Source organism: Nannochloropsis gaditana, assembly GCF_000240725.1.
Source record: "Nannochloropsis gaditana CCMP526 unplaced genomic scaffold scaffold233, whole genome shotgun sequence".
NCBI lineage: Eukaryota > Eustigmatophyceae > Eustigmatales > Monodopsidaceae > Microchloropsis > Microchloropsis gaditana.
Window position 1 is genome coordinate 27552 of NW_005803720.1, and position 12884 is coordinate 40435.

At 47.5% G+C, this 12884-nt stretch overlaps 3 protein-coding genes across 3 annotated transcripts; all 3 read right to left on the bottom strand.

Annotated features, from left to right (window-relative positions):
• Positions 1-3671: 3671 nt before the first annotated feature.
• NGA_2048100 (uncharacterized protein) lies at positions 3672-4290 on the bottom strand (the record flags this gene model as incomplete). Its single annotated transcript, XM_005855301.1, has 1 exon — positions 3672-4290. A coding segment is annotated over one exon (619 nt), but the record flags the coding sequence as incomplete, so codon positions are not given.
• Positions 4291-10294: 6004 nt separating this feature from the next.
• Positions 10295-10566, bottom strand: NGA_2085100 (uncharacterized protein; the record flags this gene model as incomplete). Its single annotated transcript, XM_005855302.1, has 1 exon — positions 10295-10566. A coding segment is annotated over one exon (272 nt), but the record flags the coding sequence as incomplete, so codon positions are not given.
• Positions 10546-11182, bottom strand: NGA_2038800 (atp-binding sub-family b (mdr tap) member 10; the record flags this gene model as incomplete). The annotated part of the gene is made up of 1 exon (XM_005855300.1): positions 10546-11182. A coding segment is annotated over one exon (637 nt), but the record flags the coding sequence as incomplete, so codon positions are not given.
• Positions 11183-12884: the final 1702 nt, after the last annotated feature.

The window sequence follows — 12884 nt, forward strand, 5'->3', positions numbered from 1 at the left end:
TTCAGTAGTACGATCCGTGCATTTGACTGGCTGCGAATAAAGGAGATTGTGGATCCTGCTCTTCCTAACAGTGCGCCAGCCTATTTTAATAGCGGATTTTGAGAAAAGAGATGAAGATATGATCCCAGAGTGTGATAATTATTGCGTGGTAAAAAGGGACTTGAGAAAGAGCCCAGACAGCGGGGATAAATGAAGTAATCTCGTCACACCTACCATGGATGAGTGCACCAGCAATCTGATGCCAGGGAGAGGTACGATTTGGTCACTTTTTCTATCACCATTATTCTTCAACTCTGTTGCTCCGTCTATGATACTTTCCTCAGCGGGGCTTGGATTGCCTATTCCATCTTTTCCCTCTGGTATTAAAGAATTTGCATCCATCACAGGCGTTCGACCCATTTTATGATTTAAGCTGTGAGTGAGTGGTCGGGTGTTGTTAATCGTCAGGCAATGTGCAGTCTATGCTCAACGTCCGATTTAACTTACATTTCCTTTGGTCGACTCAAAATATTACTGTAACCATTGAATAATCCAGTCTTTTGGGCGAGCAGGTCAACAGCCCAACAAACAGCAGTAATAGAGCCTGTGACGACGATCTAAATTCAAAGTATGAGACAAGGAGCAGATAGTTACAAACTTAACATTCAAATTGACTGGCTCAGGTGATACGAAATACTTACTAAGCGATACGCTTCATCACGCCCTATTCCATTTTGGATGCAGACATTTATGCGAGCGCCCGTTGTCGCAGACATTTCTCGAATGCGACCTCCTTTACGACCGATTGCTAGGCCTACCCTGGATTGTGGAATTAGTAGTCGACTGCATATGACTCCGGGCGTCACTTTACATGGTGCTGGTCCATGAGAGACATATATGGAAGAGATAGGGCAGAGATGTTACGTTTATATTTGAGATCGAATAGATTTTCTTGTTTGCATTTATCAATAGGACCATACCTCGTCTGATTTGATGACAATCGTCCACAGGTTTCTTGCTAGGCGCGTGAGTTGAATAACTGAAATGTGTAATATGTGTGTTTTATGTGACCTCAGAAAGTTTTAATTTTTAACTTTATGTTATATCGATAGCAGAATCTTTTACAAAAGCAATACTTTCTGCCCTCACTTAGAAGTCTACTTACCTTTCTTTCGGAGAATCGTCATCTACTAATGCATCAGACAAATTGACTGAGCGACAATCTTGGCCATCTTGAAAGTCCTCGACCATACAGATGTCTTGTGTGAAATGGCGGGCATGACCTTTTTGTGACTGCAGACATGCCGGAGGGTTATCGCTTTCTTTACACTCGGTGTACCGATCCTCCATATCCATAGTTTCCTAGTCTCCAGAAACAAATGTGTTTCGTGACAGCGTACTGTCCTTTATGCATAGAGATAAGAAGTTACTCATAGATGTATATAAAGATGTTATGTAATATTCTGGATGGACATTGATCAAGCAATTACATATAAATAAATTAGCCGCTATGTAGACATTTCCTCCTTGCGGGGCTGGGTCTGGCCGTTTCTCTCGATTCTTTTATCTGTCAAAATTTTCAACGGCTCCAAACGGTTTCCAACGGTTTCGCTGCTGGTGTCGTGGTATAACGAACCAGAGGTAAAAGACGTGTCTTGGTAGAAATTTCTGTTTCTAAGACACTCTCCAATGGACAAATGTTGGTATATAACGGCTCTCTTGACGTACCTATAACACAGCAGCCTTCGCCATGTGGTCGTCACAACACAACTCGTCCATGCGGAGGCGTGCACATGTCTCACGGCCTGCTTCCTCGCTTTTGGACGAACGAGTAAATTTACAATCCTACGATCATTCAAAAACCTTTTCTGCACGTTGCAAGCATGTCATTTGTATGAATTTCTTGATATTTTTAGCGCTTTGCATTTGTAGTGGCATTTTTACCTTTCAGGCAAATATAAGCAGCACTTCCAGAAGAGTCCACAAGCAATACACAGAGGATCAATCCAACAAAGTTTCTAGCACTTCATTATTTCGTTCATCAAATTGGCGACTTCGTAGGCTGTCCCCCGAGGAAACGGGAAAACTTAGGAGGCAAAAGTCTTATAAGTCTTCCTCAACTTCGGAACCCTCCTCGTCCCAACTACCGGTATCATCCACGCATGTGCCCCAGCGTCCTCCACCTCGCTTCATTCCTGGTACACTACCACAGTCTAAAGACATATCGACAGCTCCACTAGCAGCGAAGTTCGCCGCACTTGACGATGCAAGCGCGTCAGCAGAAAGATCAGAGGGCGTTCGTACAGTACCGATGACAAAAAGTAATCGCGACATAAAGAAAGTGTCGGGCAGAAAGAAGTTACTCAACTCTCTAACATCTTCAATTGATGCCAGAAGCGAGACAGATGCAAGTGAGGTTCACACAGGGGAAGCGCAGATGACAAGTGCTCCACCTCCAGTGGAAATGAAAGAAGAAGAGCCTCTTTTCACGCACAAGGATGTGGTACCTATTCAATGCACTTCTCATGAAATGTCCAGAACTATGGACTTTGCAATATCCCAGGTTGAAGATGGCGATGTAAATTGTGTGGATGCGAAGGACAGTGAGGAACATTTGCTGTCTGTTGAAGATGTGGCCATGCAAGCACCTGATGAGTATACATCTGGAGAGGCCCTAGCTTCTCCTCATTCGCCATCGTCTTTGTGCCCTCTCGCTTCGTCCTGGATAGGGTCTGGAAACGGCCCCCAACGTGAGGATAAACACGTGAGCGAGTCATTTGAGCTGCCAAGTGAAGCTATTCGAGACGCCGCAACAGCAGGAGAGATACTGGAAATTTTGGAATCGACTACGGAGTTGGAGGAAGTCGACATTCCAGAATCTGGGAGTGCTTCTGTGCGTGATCCGTTGGACTACATTCCTCCATTTGCTTTGGAAGAGATTGCCTGCGTGGACATGATTTCTTGGAATGCTTGAACCTGAGTTTAAAAACGCGGATTTGTTTGCTGATGCACAACAAACTTGTGAGATACAAACCAAATTTTTTGAGCCTTGCATCCCATTGCACTCTCTAAGAACGATATTAGATATCTGATTTCTTTATTGCGCTTTATAAAGTTGTCCTCCCGGCAAATACTGTGACTATGATAGCTACGCTCCATATTTGCGACGCCAGGCTTCCTCATTTCGAAATTTCACCATTCCCAAGTCCATTCTAGCGCCTCGGACAATCTCTCTCTCTCCCATGCGTTCCTTTGGAAAAGGCACTGCCCCGGGCATTGCCAACGCCACCAAGTTGCCTGCGAATCACCTCAAGCTCTTGCAAACACCTGTCGCGGTCCATGACCAACACCGCTTCCCGCTGACGCAAAGCCCGGATCTCTCCCTCAGCTTCTTCCAAACGAGCCTCTGCCCGTGCCCCGTCGAGTCGAGAGGAAGCCAGGCTGCTTTCCAGGCCTTTCGCCATAAATTGAACCTTTTGCACCCGGGCCCACGTCGTCTCGACCATGCGCTTCTGCACCAAAAATTGTCGTTCTCGCCGCCGCAGCTCCCCAGTCTCTTGCTTGAGATCGTTCACCTGCCGTTGTAACTCCTTGACTTTACCCCTTAACGCAACGAGCACCCCTGTCGGTGCCGGCTGGCTTCCGTTCATTCTCATTGCCGTTGACAGAGCCGACGTGGGGCTCCAAAATGTATCCTGTGCATTATGGGGCGCTGGTTTTGTCGCCCCATGAAGAGACTTTCTATTCTTTCGCGATGGCGAGGGAGTGGGACGATCGGGTCGATTGCAACCTTGGCTGTCGCCTTCCCCTCCACAGGCATCAGCCCTTCCTTGCCCCCTGCTCTCCTCGCTTTGTTGCCGCTGATCCAGTCGCCAAGCTTCTAGGTGGACATTGCGGTCCCGCAGCACGTTTGCCTCCTTTTCCACGCGGGCAATGTGAGCCTCGTAGAGCGTGAAGACGTCGGAAAAGGTACTTTCAGAGGCCACTCGCCGAAGCATGCCTCTAAGTTCGTGAATTTCAAGACGAGCCGAGGCCATAGCTACCTCCTTTTCTTGTGTTGTCTCGGCCAGGGCCACTTCCAATCCCTGGATCCGCGCTTTTTGTCCCTGCCCTCGCTCCTTCTCTTCGTACAGCATCCTTAGCAAATTACCCGAGGCGATATCGCTGGGAGGCCGGGCTAACGAAGACTCCTCGTGCTGTGTTTCCGGGGCCCAAGATGGTGGGGCTTGATGTAGTTCCTGATAGTTCGTCGTCCGGTGCATGTCCGTGTAGGAAGGCTTTCTGTTGTCTTCCGTCGGATCGTCATTAAAGGGTGGTGCCAGAGGCTGCTCACTGCGGAGGATTTGATAGGCATTAGGGCTGTAGCAGCTGCTTTCGTGGCTACTGCTGTTTTTGAAGCCGCTGTGGCCTGGCGAGGGAGTGCTCTCTGGAGAGGAAGCACGGGACGATTCAGACGAGGAGGAGGAGGAAGAGGACAAGGGACTGGCTGCCGGTGCGCACCCAGTCAATCTGTCGTACGGACCCTTAATTGCCTTTTCTTTACCTCCGATCACGGGATGATGGCTGCTGCCAATATTCAACTTCTTGTTCGCTGCATCTTCGTCTTGAAGAATATCTACGATAGATTTAATTTCCTGATCTAAATGATCACCGTTGACGGCCGCAGGGTCTACCTCTGATATGCGGCGTGCTGGGGAAGGAAAGCCTGTCGATGAGGTGCCTGCAGGCGACATCAGTATTGACTGCTTCATTTCTCGGAAGTCTCGTAGCCAATTGTCGTCGCTGCCTTCTGTTTGGTCGGCTAACATATTTTCGACGTGTCCTCGGGCGGGCGAAGACATATGGGCAAGGGAAAGCTTTTGGCGCCTGTAGTCGCGTAAAATCCGATTAAAAACATGCTACGCCCCTAGTCGTGTCTCGACACACAAAACATACGTCGTATTTCTATACAGATATACCGCGCAGCCATGCAGAAGATAATTTTGTCAACGCCATTTTTTGGCACGGGAAACAGAAGCGTTTCGACCCCTCGCTTGGCGACGCTCGAGCGAGCGCCCGCCCCAAATCCCCCCCGTGGCCTCTGAACAACAAAAGAACTTTATGAAAGCAGCGGACACAAAGTCACATTTCTTACCTGAAGCGGTACAATTGAATGCAGCTGAGGAGCTGGGTGGAACGCTTGTGCCACATTACATGTGCTGGTAGTGATAAACGTTCGCTGTCTTATACGTACAATATCTGAGAAGCCCTCCTAAGTCTGGTACAACTTAAGTAGTGAAAAGCCCTTTAAAAAATCTGTTTTGGTCCCACATATGCGCTAGAAGAGGACGTTCAACAAGTCTGACTCTCTATCTCCATGGCCCTGTCCTATATCGCTTGTCCTTGCTCACGACACAGGAAGCCTTGCAATCGTCACTTACCCAACTGACCCGCACCTCTGTCGACATGGCACAGAAATTGACTCCTGATCAACAGGAGGCAGTCATTCACAAGGTGCGCACAATAGAAATTCAAAAACAAGTGTGGTGCATGTCTTTAATTTATTGGCTCCGTAGAGAGGGGTATTGATGGGGAGCGGTACATGAAAAAGAGTCCTTGCGAAGTTTGCGGATAAAAGTGTTAAAGTGAACGCACATTTAATAGCAATGTTGTGGAGACTACAGCCATTAATGCAACCTTACAGAGATCTAGACACCAGGGACACACATTATCACCCGACGCAATGGCTGGGACTGACCATTATTTCCCTACCGCGACTTTTTGGTAGTTCCGAGCAGAGATGGCGGCTCAAGCCATGCAAGAATTGGTTCAAAAGATGACGGACAAGTGCTTCAGCAAGTGTACGGGGAAAAGTGGGAATCGACTGGATTCCAAGGTAAATTTCGGGTGTGGGGATGTTGGAAAAAGTGCCAAGGCAGAGATCCAGGTCGTTCTTGGAGGAGCACTGTTGCACGTTTGCTCGAAGCGTTTCCGCAGTTTTGAACCCTCTTTTTTGACCCGCTTTTGGCGCGATGCATTCCCATGTTTCCATTCGCAAATGCACTTGACAGGAGCAGAACTGCGTCGCCATGTGCATGGACCGGTATATCGAGACCATGAACGTAGTACAACATTCGCTTAGCGAGCGTAGTGCCACGCGATGATTGCCTTGGGACGGATTTACAAGAACAGGATAGGGGGACATTTGTTGACAGCAAAACATCGCTTTTGGTGTGCATCAAAGTTAACTAGGTATAACGCATTCCAAATATTCTTTACGGTTGCTCTTTTGAGTATCTTTTAGATTGTGCTTTCTATGGTGCTGCCTGTTTATGGGCTTGTCGCTTGTTTCAAATGCATTATCATTTGATTTAAGGGATAAACTCAATCCTCAGAATGATTCCGTGACCTATCTCAGGGTCTTTGCTTTGGTACTTTCCCTTCGATATATCTTGCGAGTAACGTGGAGGAATAGAAGGCCAATCATACATCCCAGGTAATGTATGGCAGAATCGGCCGAGATCCGTGCCTTTGAAAAGACGTTGTACATAAGAAACAAAGAGAATGACGTGGCGAGCAGGCGCTGAACTACCGACTCCTGTGGGATAATGACGTGGTCGTGCAAAGCCCACATTCATGAAGCCATTTCTATCGGTCTACATTACTTCGCTATTTTGATTACAGGGAGGATTGTGAAAAAAATATGTATACACATTTTCTCCCGCTCCATCTTACCTCAGCCTTATGGAATGCACCTGCCGTTAGCAGGCATAGAACGACTCCGCTTGACCCTCTACCTCCATTTGCGTCTGTTGAGAGAAGCACGGCGCCCATGCCTGAAGTATGACTCTCGCGTGAATTAACTATGTAGAATGGTCCCGAACTTGAAGTTTACTCACCTCCAAGGAATTCACAACAAAGTATGAGGAGGAAGATTGGGAGTTTACCGAAAATGCCTGTAGTTGGAGGAAATAGGAATTATGATCAGGGCAGTGCCGCTATGTACACAGACGGTTGACGCTTTAGCTCACCTTCTGTCCAAGAACCAACTGCAGTCAAAAGTGTTATGTTTCCTGTTGAAGCATGCGGGAAACTCGAATATGGACAACGACTTCGGTTACATCGATTCCGAGTCGCAACTCACCCAAAAAATGAAATAGATTTCCATGGCCCACCGGGTACAAAAAGATACGTATCAAGAAATCGAAAAGATTTTGTCTTTTTTGCCAAGATCGTAGCGAAAAATATTCGTCTGATAAGAGAGCTGTAGCATCTAAATCGAAACGATGCAGGATCCAGAATAGGAGGTCTCCAAAGGCAACTGCAGAGCAAATTATCTTATGATACTTGCTCATGGAGATTTTAGGAAAGCTATCCCTCCGTAATCTTTTCAAGTTAAGGCTAAGTCTAAGATTGCGACCTTTCATCTTGACCATAATATTGTCACCTCGGGCCGTGTCAGGCCGGGATATCCTGTTTGCGCCAAATATCACTTGTCCGGACTTGAAACTTTTTTCGGGGCTCTTTTCAACGGGTAAGCTGTAACCCTGAAGAGCTACGAGAAGTATAACTATGATACAATCATTGATTTTCATAGTCTGTCTCATTGTGTGGATTCGAATTGAAAGCGCTCTTAGATGCTCAGAGACGTGTCCTTATGTATTTGTTCAGCCTCGCAGCTTAATCATCTTTTCGCCTTTCAAAATGTAAAAATGAGCATGACTTGTACACTCATATGAGTTTATTGAAAGATGATGTAGAAGACTACAAATTTATCACGTTTCCCGCATTTATTAGTGGCGCAATTTTTAGCCTCCTCGAGGAGCCTAGTCAAAATCCTTCTTGCAAGTCAGAAACCTGATGATTGCAAAAGGATAAACCATGCCATCCTCCCAAGTTATCTTTATAATACTTCTCATAATATTGCCATACCTATTAAAACCTTTTTTCTCTCCATACGAAATGATATTAGATAGGCAGAGTATTTGAAAAGTAAAAATCCGAAAAAGGTTTTCGGAGTTAGGTAACGGCTGGGCAAAGTCTTAACGGGCGAGAAGGGCTGATCATTTCTAGGACTGAATTTGGTAAATTGCTTGTTGATATTCGACATTTATTCTCACTAAAAAATGCTTTAAAAAGCAAAGCATTGTGAATTAGCTTTCGATAATTGCAATGATATGTCCTGTCGGTGACAAAAAGAGAAGAATGGAAGACTCAGCGGCAGACGCCGCTTCCAATAAATTGGAAGATATACGTTGCGACGCCTTCCCTTGTTTCAAAAGCGTTTCTAGCTCTAAGTGTTTTACACGATGGTTTTATCACAATCAGCCAACACGCAATCTCGGACAAAGTGTTCTTTGTGAAAGTAATAGGCCTTGCGATATTGGAAATTGGGGTAAATCTAGCTATCAATCGTACACGGTGATATCAAATTATATAAAGCGAGAGCACTAGAACTTAGCCTCTATGGACTAGTGCTAAGCATCGCTATAGGAAATAATTGTACAGTCAACAAACAACTGCCCCCTTTGCGAAACTTCCGAGCAACATACATACTTCTCCGTAATAAGCTTTCATTTCATCTTGTACAAGCATGTTTCGACAAAATTTGCGCTCATAATGGGCTCGACATTTAGTTCTTTACATTGTCGGAGCCGCTTTTAACTGATGTTCCACCTGTACCAGAAGTTGAATGAATATCAATGAGGGAAAAGACCGTGCAAAAGGCACCTGTTATTGTAAACCTGACTGGCCTCTCTTCTTAAGCCCTAACGTTGACCACATGATGTTCAAATCGAGCCTCTACCAGAAAAAATGATTACTCGATCTTCAAATCACCTACCAAGCGGCGGAAGGCGCTATTATAAGACGTGGAAAGAAGATCTTGGGGGGTCCCGATCTCGATAATCTTTCCATCGCCGAGAACGGCAATACGGTCCGCGATTTGTATGGAAGACCAACGATGGGCAATAAGGAGGGTCGTTCGATTCTGAGATGATAAGTGTAAAAGCGAAAAAAGACGTAAACATAGAGCCTTTAACTAAAATCAAGAACATAATAGCACTTGCGGTTGTTGTGACGAAACAGTGAGCATGAGAAACATGGGATGCAATACAGCGAATGCATAAACGATGTGGCAACCAAAAGCACAAAATTAAGGCCATACATACATACACATCAACCTGATGATTCCAATATCGGATAGGAAAAATTATCCACAAGCACAATCGTGTACAGAATATGTCGTAGAAATACCTTTAAGACTCTTTCCAAGGCAGTGTGAAGAGCCGCTTCAGACACAGAATCCAGAGCTGCCGAGATTTCATCGAGTAGGAGCACGTGTGAATCCCTCAATATGGCCCTGGGCGTGTGGATAGAGGTGAGAGGAAAGAAGGATCGCGTTTGTTTAGTTCCGCGAACAATCAATTACATTGTCGAAAACAAGAAAGTGCACGGTCAGAAAGTGCAAGCAACGTGTTCGCACTGTCGCTCCTCCCATATGCAACCGCTAGCACTCTATATCATGGCCTCCAAGGCTTACCGTGCCAGCGCCAGCCGAGCTCGTTGCCCGCCACTCAATTGTGCCCCGCGCTCTCCGATCACAGTATCGAAGCCGTCTTCCCACTGCTCAATAAACGCCAAGCAATTGGCGGTTCGACACGCTTCCCTACAAATAAATTGAGAAAACAAAATAAAATGTCAGGGAGCGGGGAAAAAGGCATCAGAACAAGGGCATGGAAGAAGTGCGATTATGGAAAGGCGAAATGTCTCAGGATTTAGAGGACGAGACAATGATTCACCGGGACAGGTGTAAGTCTCTGGCATTGAATTCACATTATCCCTCTCCTCCTTTCTCTGTTTCCTGCTCCACAAGCCGTCCTTACCTGACCCGGGACATCCTCTCCTCCATATTCCAAGCATTTCCTCCTTGTATCCCATGTCCAAAGGTGAAAGGTTCTTGTTTTTCTAGTAAAGGGAACAAGTTGAGACCGTCGTCCACCGACAAATGTGACGATTCAATATCGGGAAAGCCCAAAAATAAATTGTCACGGACACTCCCAGAGAAGAGGACTGCATCCTGAATGTGAAAGGACATGGGAGGAAAGAGTGATCAGTGGACCCAGACCGATGCCAAGCCACGCCCTGTACGGCCGGGGTGCATGCCCACCGACAGCACCGACCCCTAACGCCTTGTCACTGACCCCAATCCTACGTAACTATTACCCCCTTTTAAAATTCAGTACCTGAGTCACATAAGAGATGCTTTTTCGCAAGTGTTCCTTCGGTACGCTCTCTAAAGGCACGCGCTCAGGGCCAAAAGATATCCTCCCTGCGTTCGGCTCGTACATGCGTGTGACCAGACCAGCAATGGACGATTTCCCGCTACCGGAGGGACCGACCAGGGCCAAGGTCTCGTTTTCGCGCACTTCCAGGTCTAAGTCTTGAAAAATTGGAAAGTCAGGGCGAGTAGGGTAGGCAAAAGACACGCCCTCGAAGATCAGGGGTCCCCGAACTTGAGGCCAGGTCTTCATCCGAGATCCTTCCTTATCCATTGCTCCTTTGAGCACTTGTGTCGGTGTTACTCGTCCTCGCGATGGTGTTTTCTCCGTCTCCAACAGGTCAAAGATGCGTTCTGCCGAACCGGCGGCTTTCATCAAATCGCCGTAGTACGACAAGAGCGCCGAGATCGAAAAGCCCGCGTACACCGAATACAGCAACATGGTGGAAAGATCGCCCACGGTGATCAACCCTTCGCTCACGTACTGCCCGCCAAAGTATAAGACAGTCACCATGCCCAAATTCCCGGACCCCATGGCCACGCCGTAATAGATACCTTGCATAAGGCTCTTGTGTTTCGCTACCCGGAAGACATTGTTCATCTGGTGGGCATACCGCCCCACTTCCAGCTCGTCGTTTCCCAGGGCTCGCACCGTCCGAATGTTCGAGATTCTTTCCTCGGCGATGCTGCCCGCATTGGCCAACTCGTCCACCATCTGCTTCGACAAGTCGCGCACTTTTTTCCCAAAAAACACCCCCCACACTGCCACGGGGGGGATCACACCCAGCATGATGGCGCAGAGCTGTGGAGAAGTGTAAAGCATCATGCCCAACGCCCCCGCCCCCTGCGCGAAATTCCGCAGGAAATAGCTTGTATCCTCCGAAAGCGTCTTAGCCACCTGGGTAACGTCATTTGAAAGCCGGTTCATAACCTCGCCCGTCCCCGACCGGTCAAAAAAAGCCAGGCGTTGGTGCACGACGGATGCAAAGACCCGCTTTCGTAAGCGGGCAGCGATGCGTTCCCCCGCCACATGCACCGTGGTGTTCCGAACAAAAGTTGCCAGAGCGCCAACCACAAACACTCCCACCAATCCCGCACTCAACACGGAGAGCGGCGCAGCATCCGGAGGAATGAGGTCCATGGCCCAAGCCGGTATGACGCCGGGCCCAAAGCTTGCCTCGATGAATTCACTCGCGTTCATGCTAAGATGGGCCGCTGTCGTGTCAATTGCCGGCAGGGTGCCATCGGCCGTGCCTTTGGATCTGTCGACCAGCTGCTTCGTGTTTCCCAGGGCCATGGCGTCCATGCATTTCCCTATCGCGAAAGGAAAGACCACCGTCGTCCCTGTCCCTACGGCCACGGCCGCCAAGGCGGTCAGGAATGCCGGGGTCTCGGGACGGGCAAGGGCCAGAAAATGTTGAAAGGTCTTCCGGGCGGGACGGGAAGGGGGCGACGGGTCGGTCACGACCAACGTAGACTTCTCTGAGGGTACATGAGATGTAGACGTGGTCGACCGAGGGTTAATGGAAGCGCTAGATGGGGTGCCCGGGAGAGTGCTCAGGTTTTGTGCGCCCCGAATTATAAGCGGTACTACTTGAGGATAATTATGTTGAAAAAATACTGACGACAGGTAGGACCGTATACACCTTGTATGTCTCGCTCCTTTCAGCGTTCTTGAAATCATTGTAGCGTGATTTCCGTCGTAAAATGGTGGAAGCGCCTGTTCATTTATAAGGATCTTAGGTACGTGGCAAAAACGCGCTGCAAGAGTACCAATCGAATGTTCCCTGGGGAAACAATATCAATCGGAGACCCAAATCAAAGCGAGCTCTTAATCTCGTTGGCACCGTGAAGTGCAAGAAAGCGATGTCTTTTTCCCATTCTCTCGCTCGTTAGCGCGCAAAATGTACGCATTAAAGGACATAGGCTTCTTCCACGTACTCAGGGGCCAGGAGGTTATTCTTCTTTTTCGCAGGCAAACATTGAAGAAATACTTTCGAAACTCCAACCCGCTTTCACATTTCCTCTTCAATGATTTATTTTATTGGTCAGTATCACCCTCTGGATGTCCTCAGGAGAGCAAAATTTTAATTCAACTACGTTTGTGGTGATTGGATGATTGAAGCATTAAATTTTCGTCACGAACCAACAGTAGGCTCAACATGTCTCTCCTTTACAAGACTTTTGGTCAACACAAGCAAATTGTGGAGCGTACGGTGGAAGATCATGACCTCGAGTGAAAGGGAGCTGTACCAGGTGCAAGCCATGGTGGAAAACATGTCAGCCAAAAAGTAAACACGGAGAGTTTGGAGGGGGCGTGGTGTCTACAGTCAGGTGGGACGTGTTAAAAGTATTGTATTCAACATCGAACGATCCTTTCCTTAAATGACGCGTAAAAGATAAAACTTGCCGCTGTGCTGTCGCTTTTAGTACTTAAGGCGTTAAATTAAGTTGTAATTACCGTTCAAAGACACAGATTTAGACAATCCAAAAGAAATTCCTTCCTGCTACACCATCTCTTCATTCCTCGCACGGTCCAGCTGTGCTTGCAGCCTGTCATTTGCTTGCCTCGTCATCCTTATGCACGACTACTGCATAGGCCCGCGGGACTCCCCTCCCCTCTCCCCCCTCCATCTTGGTCTCTTCC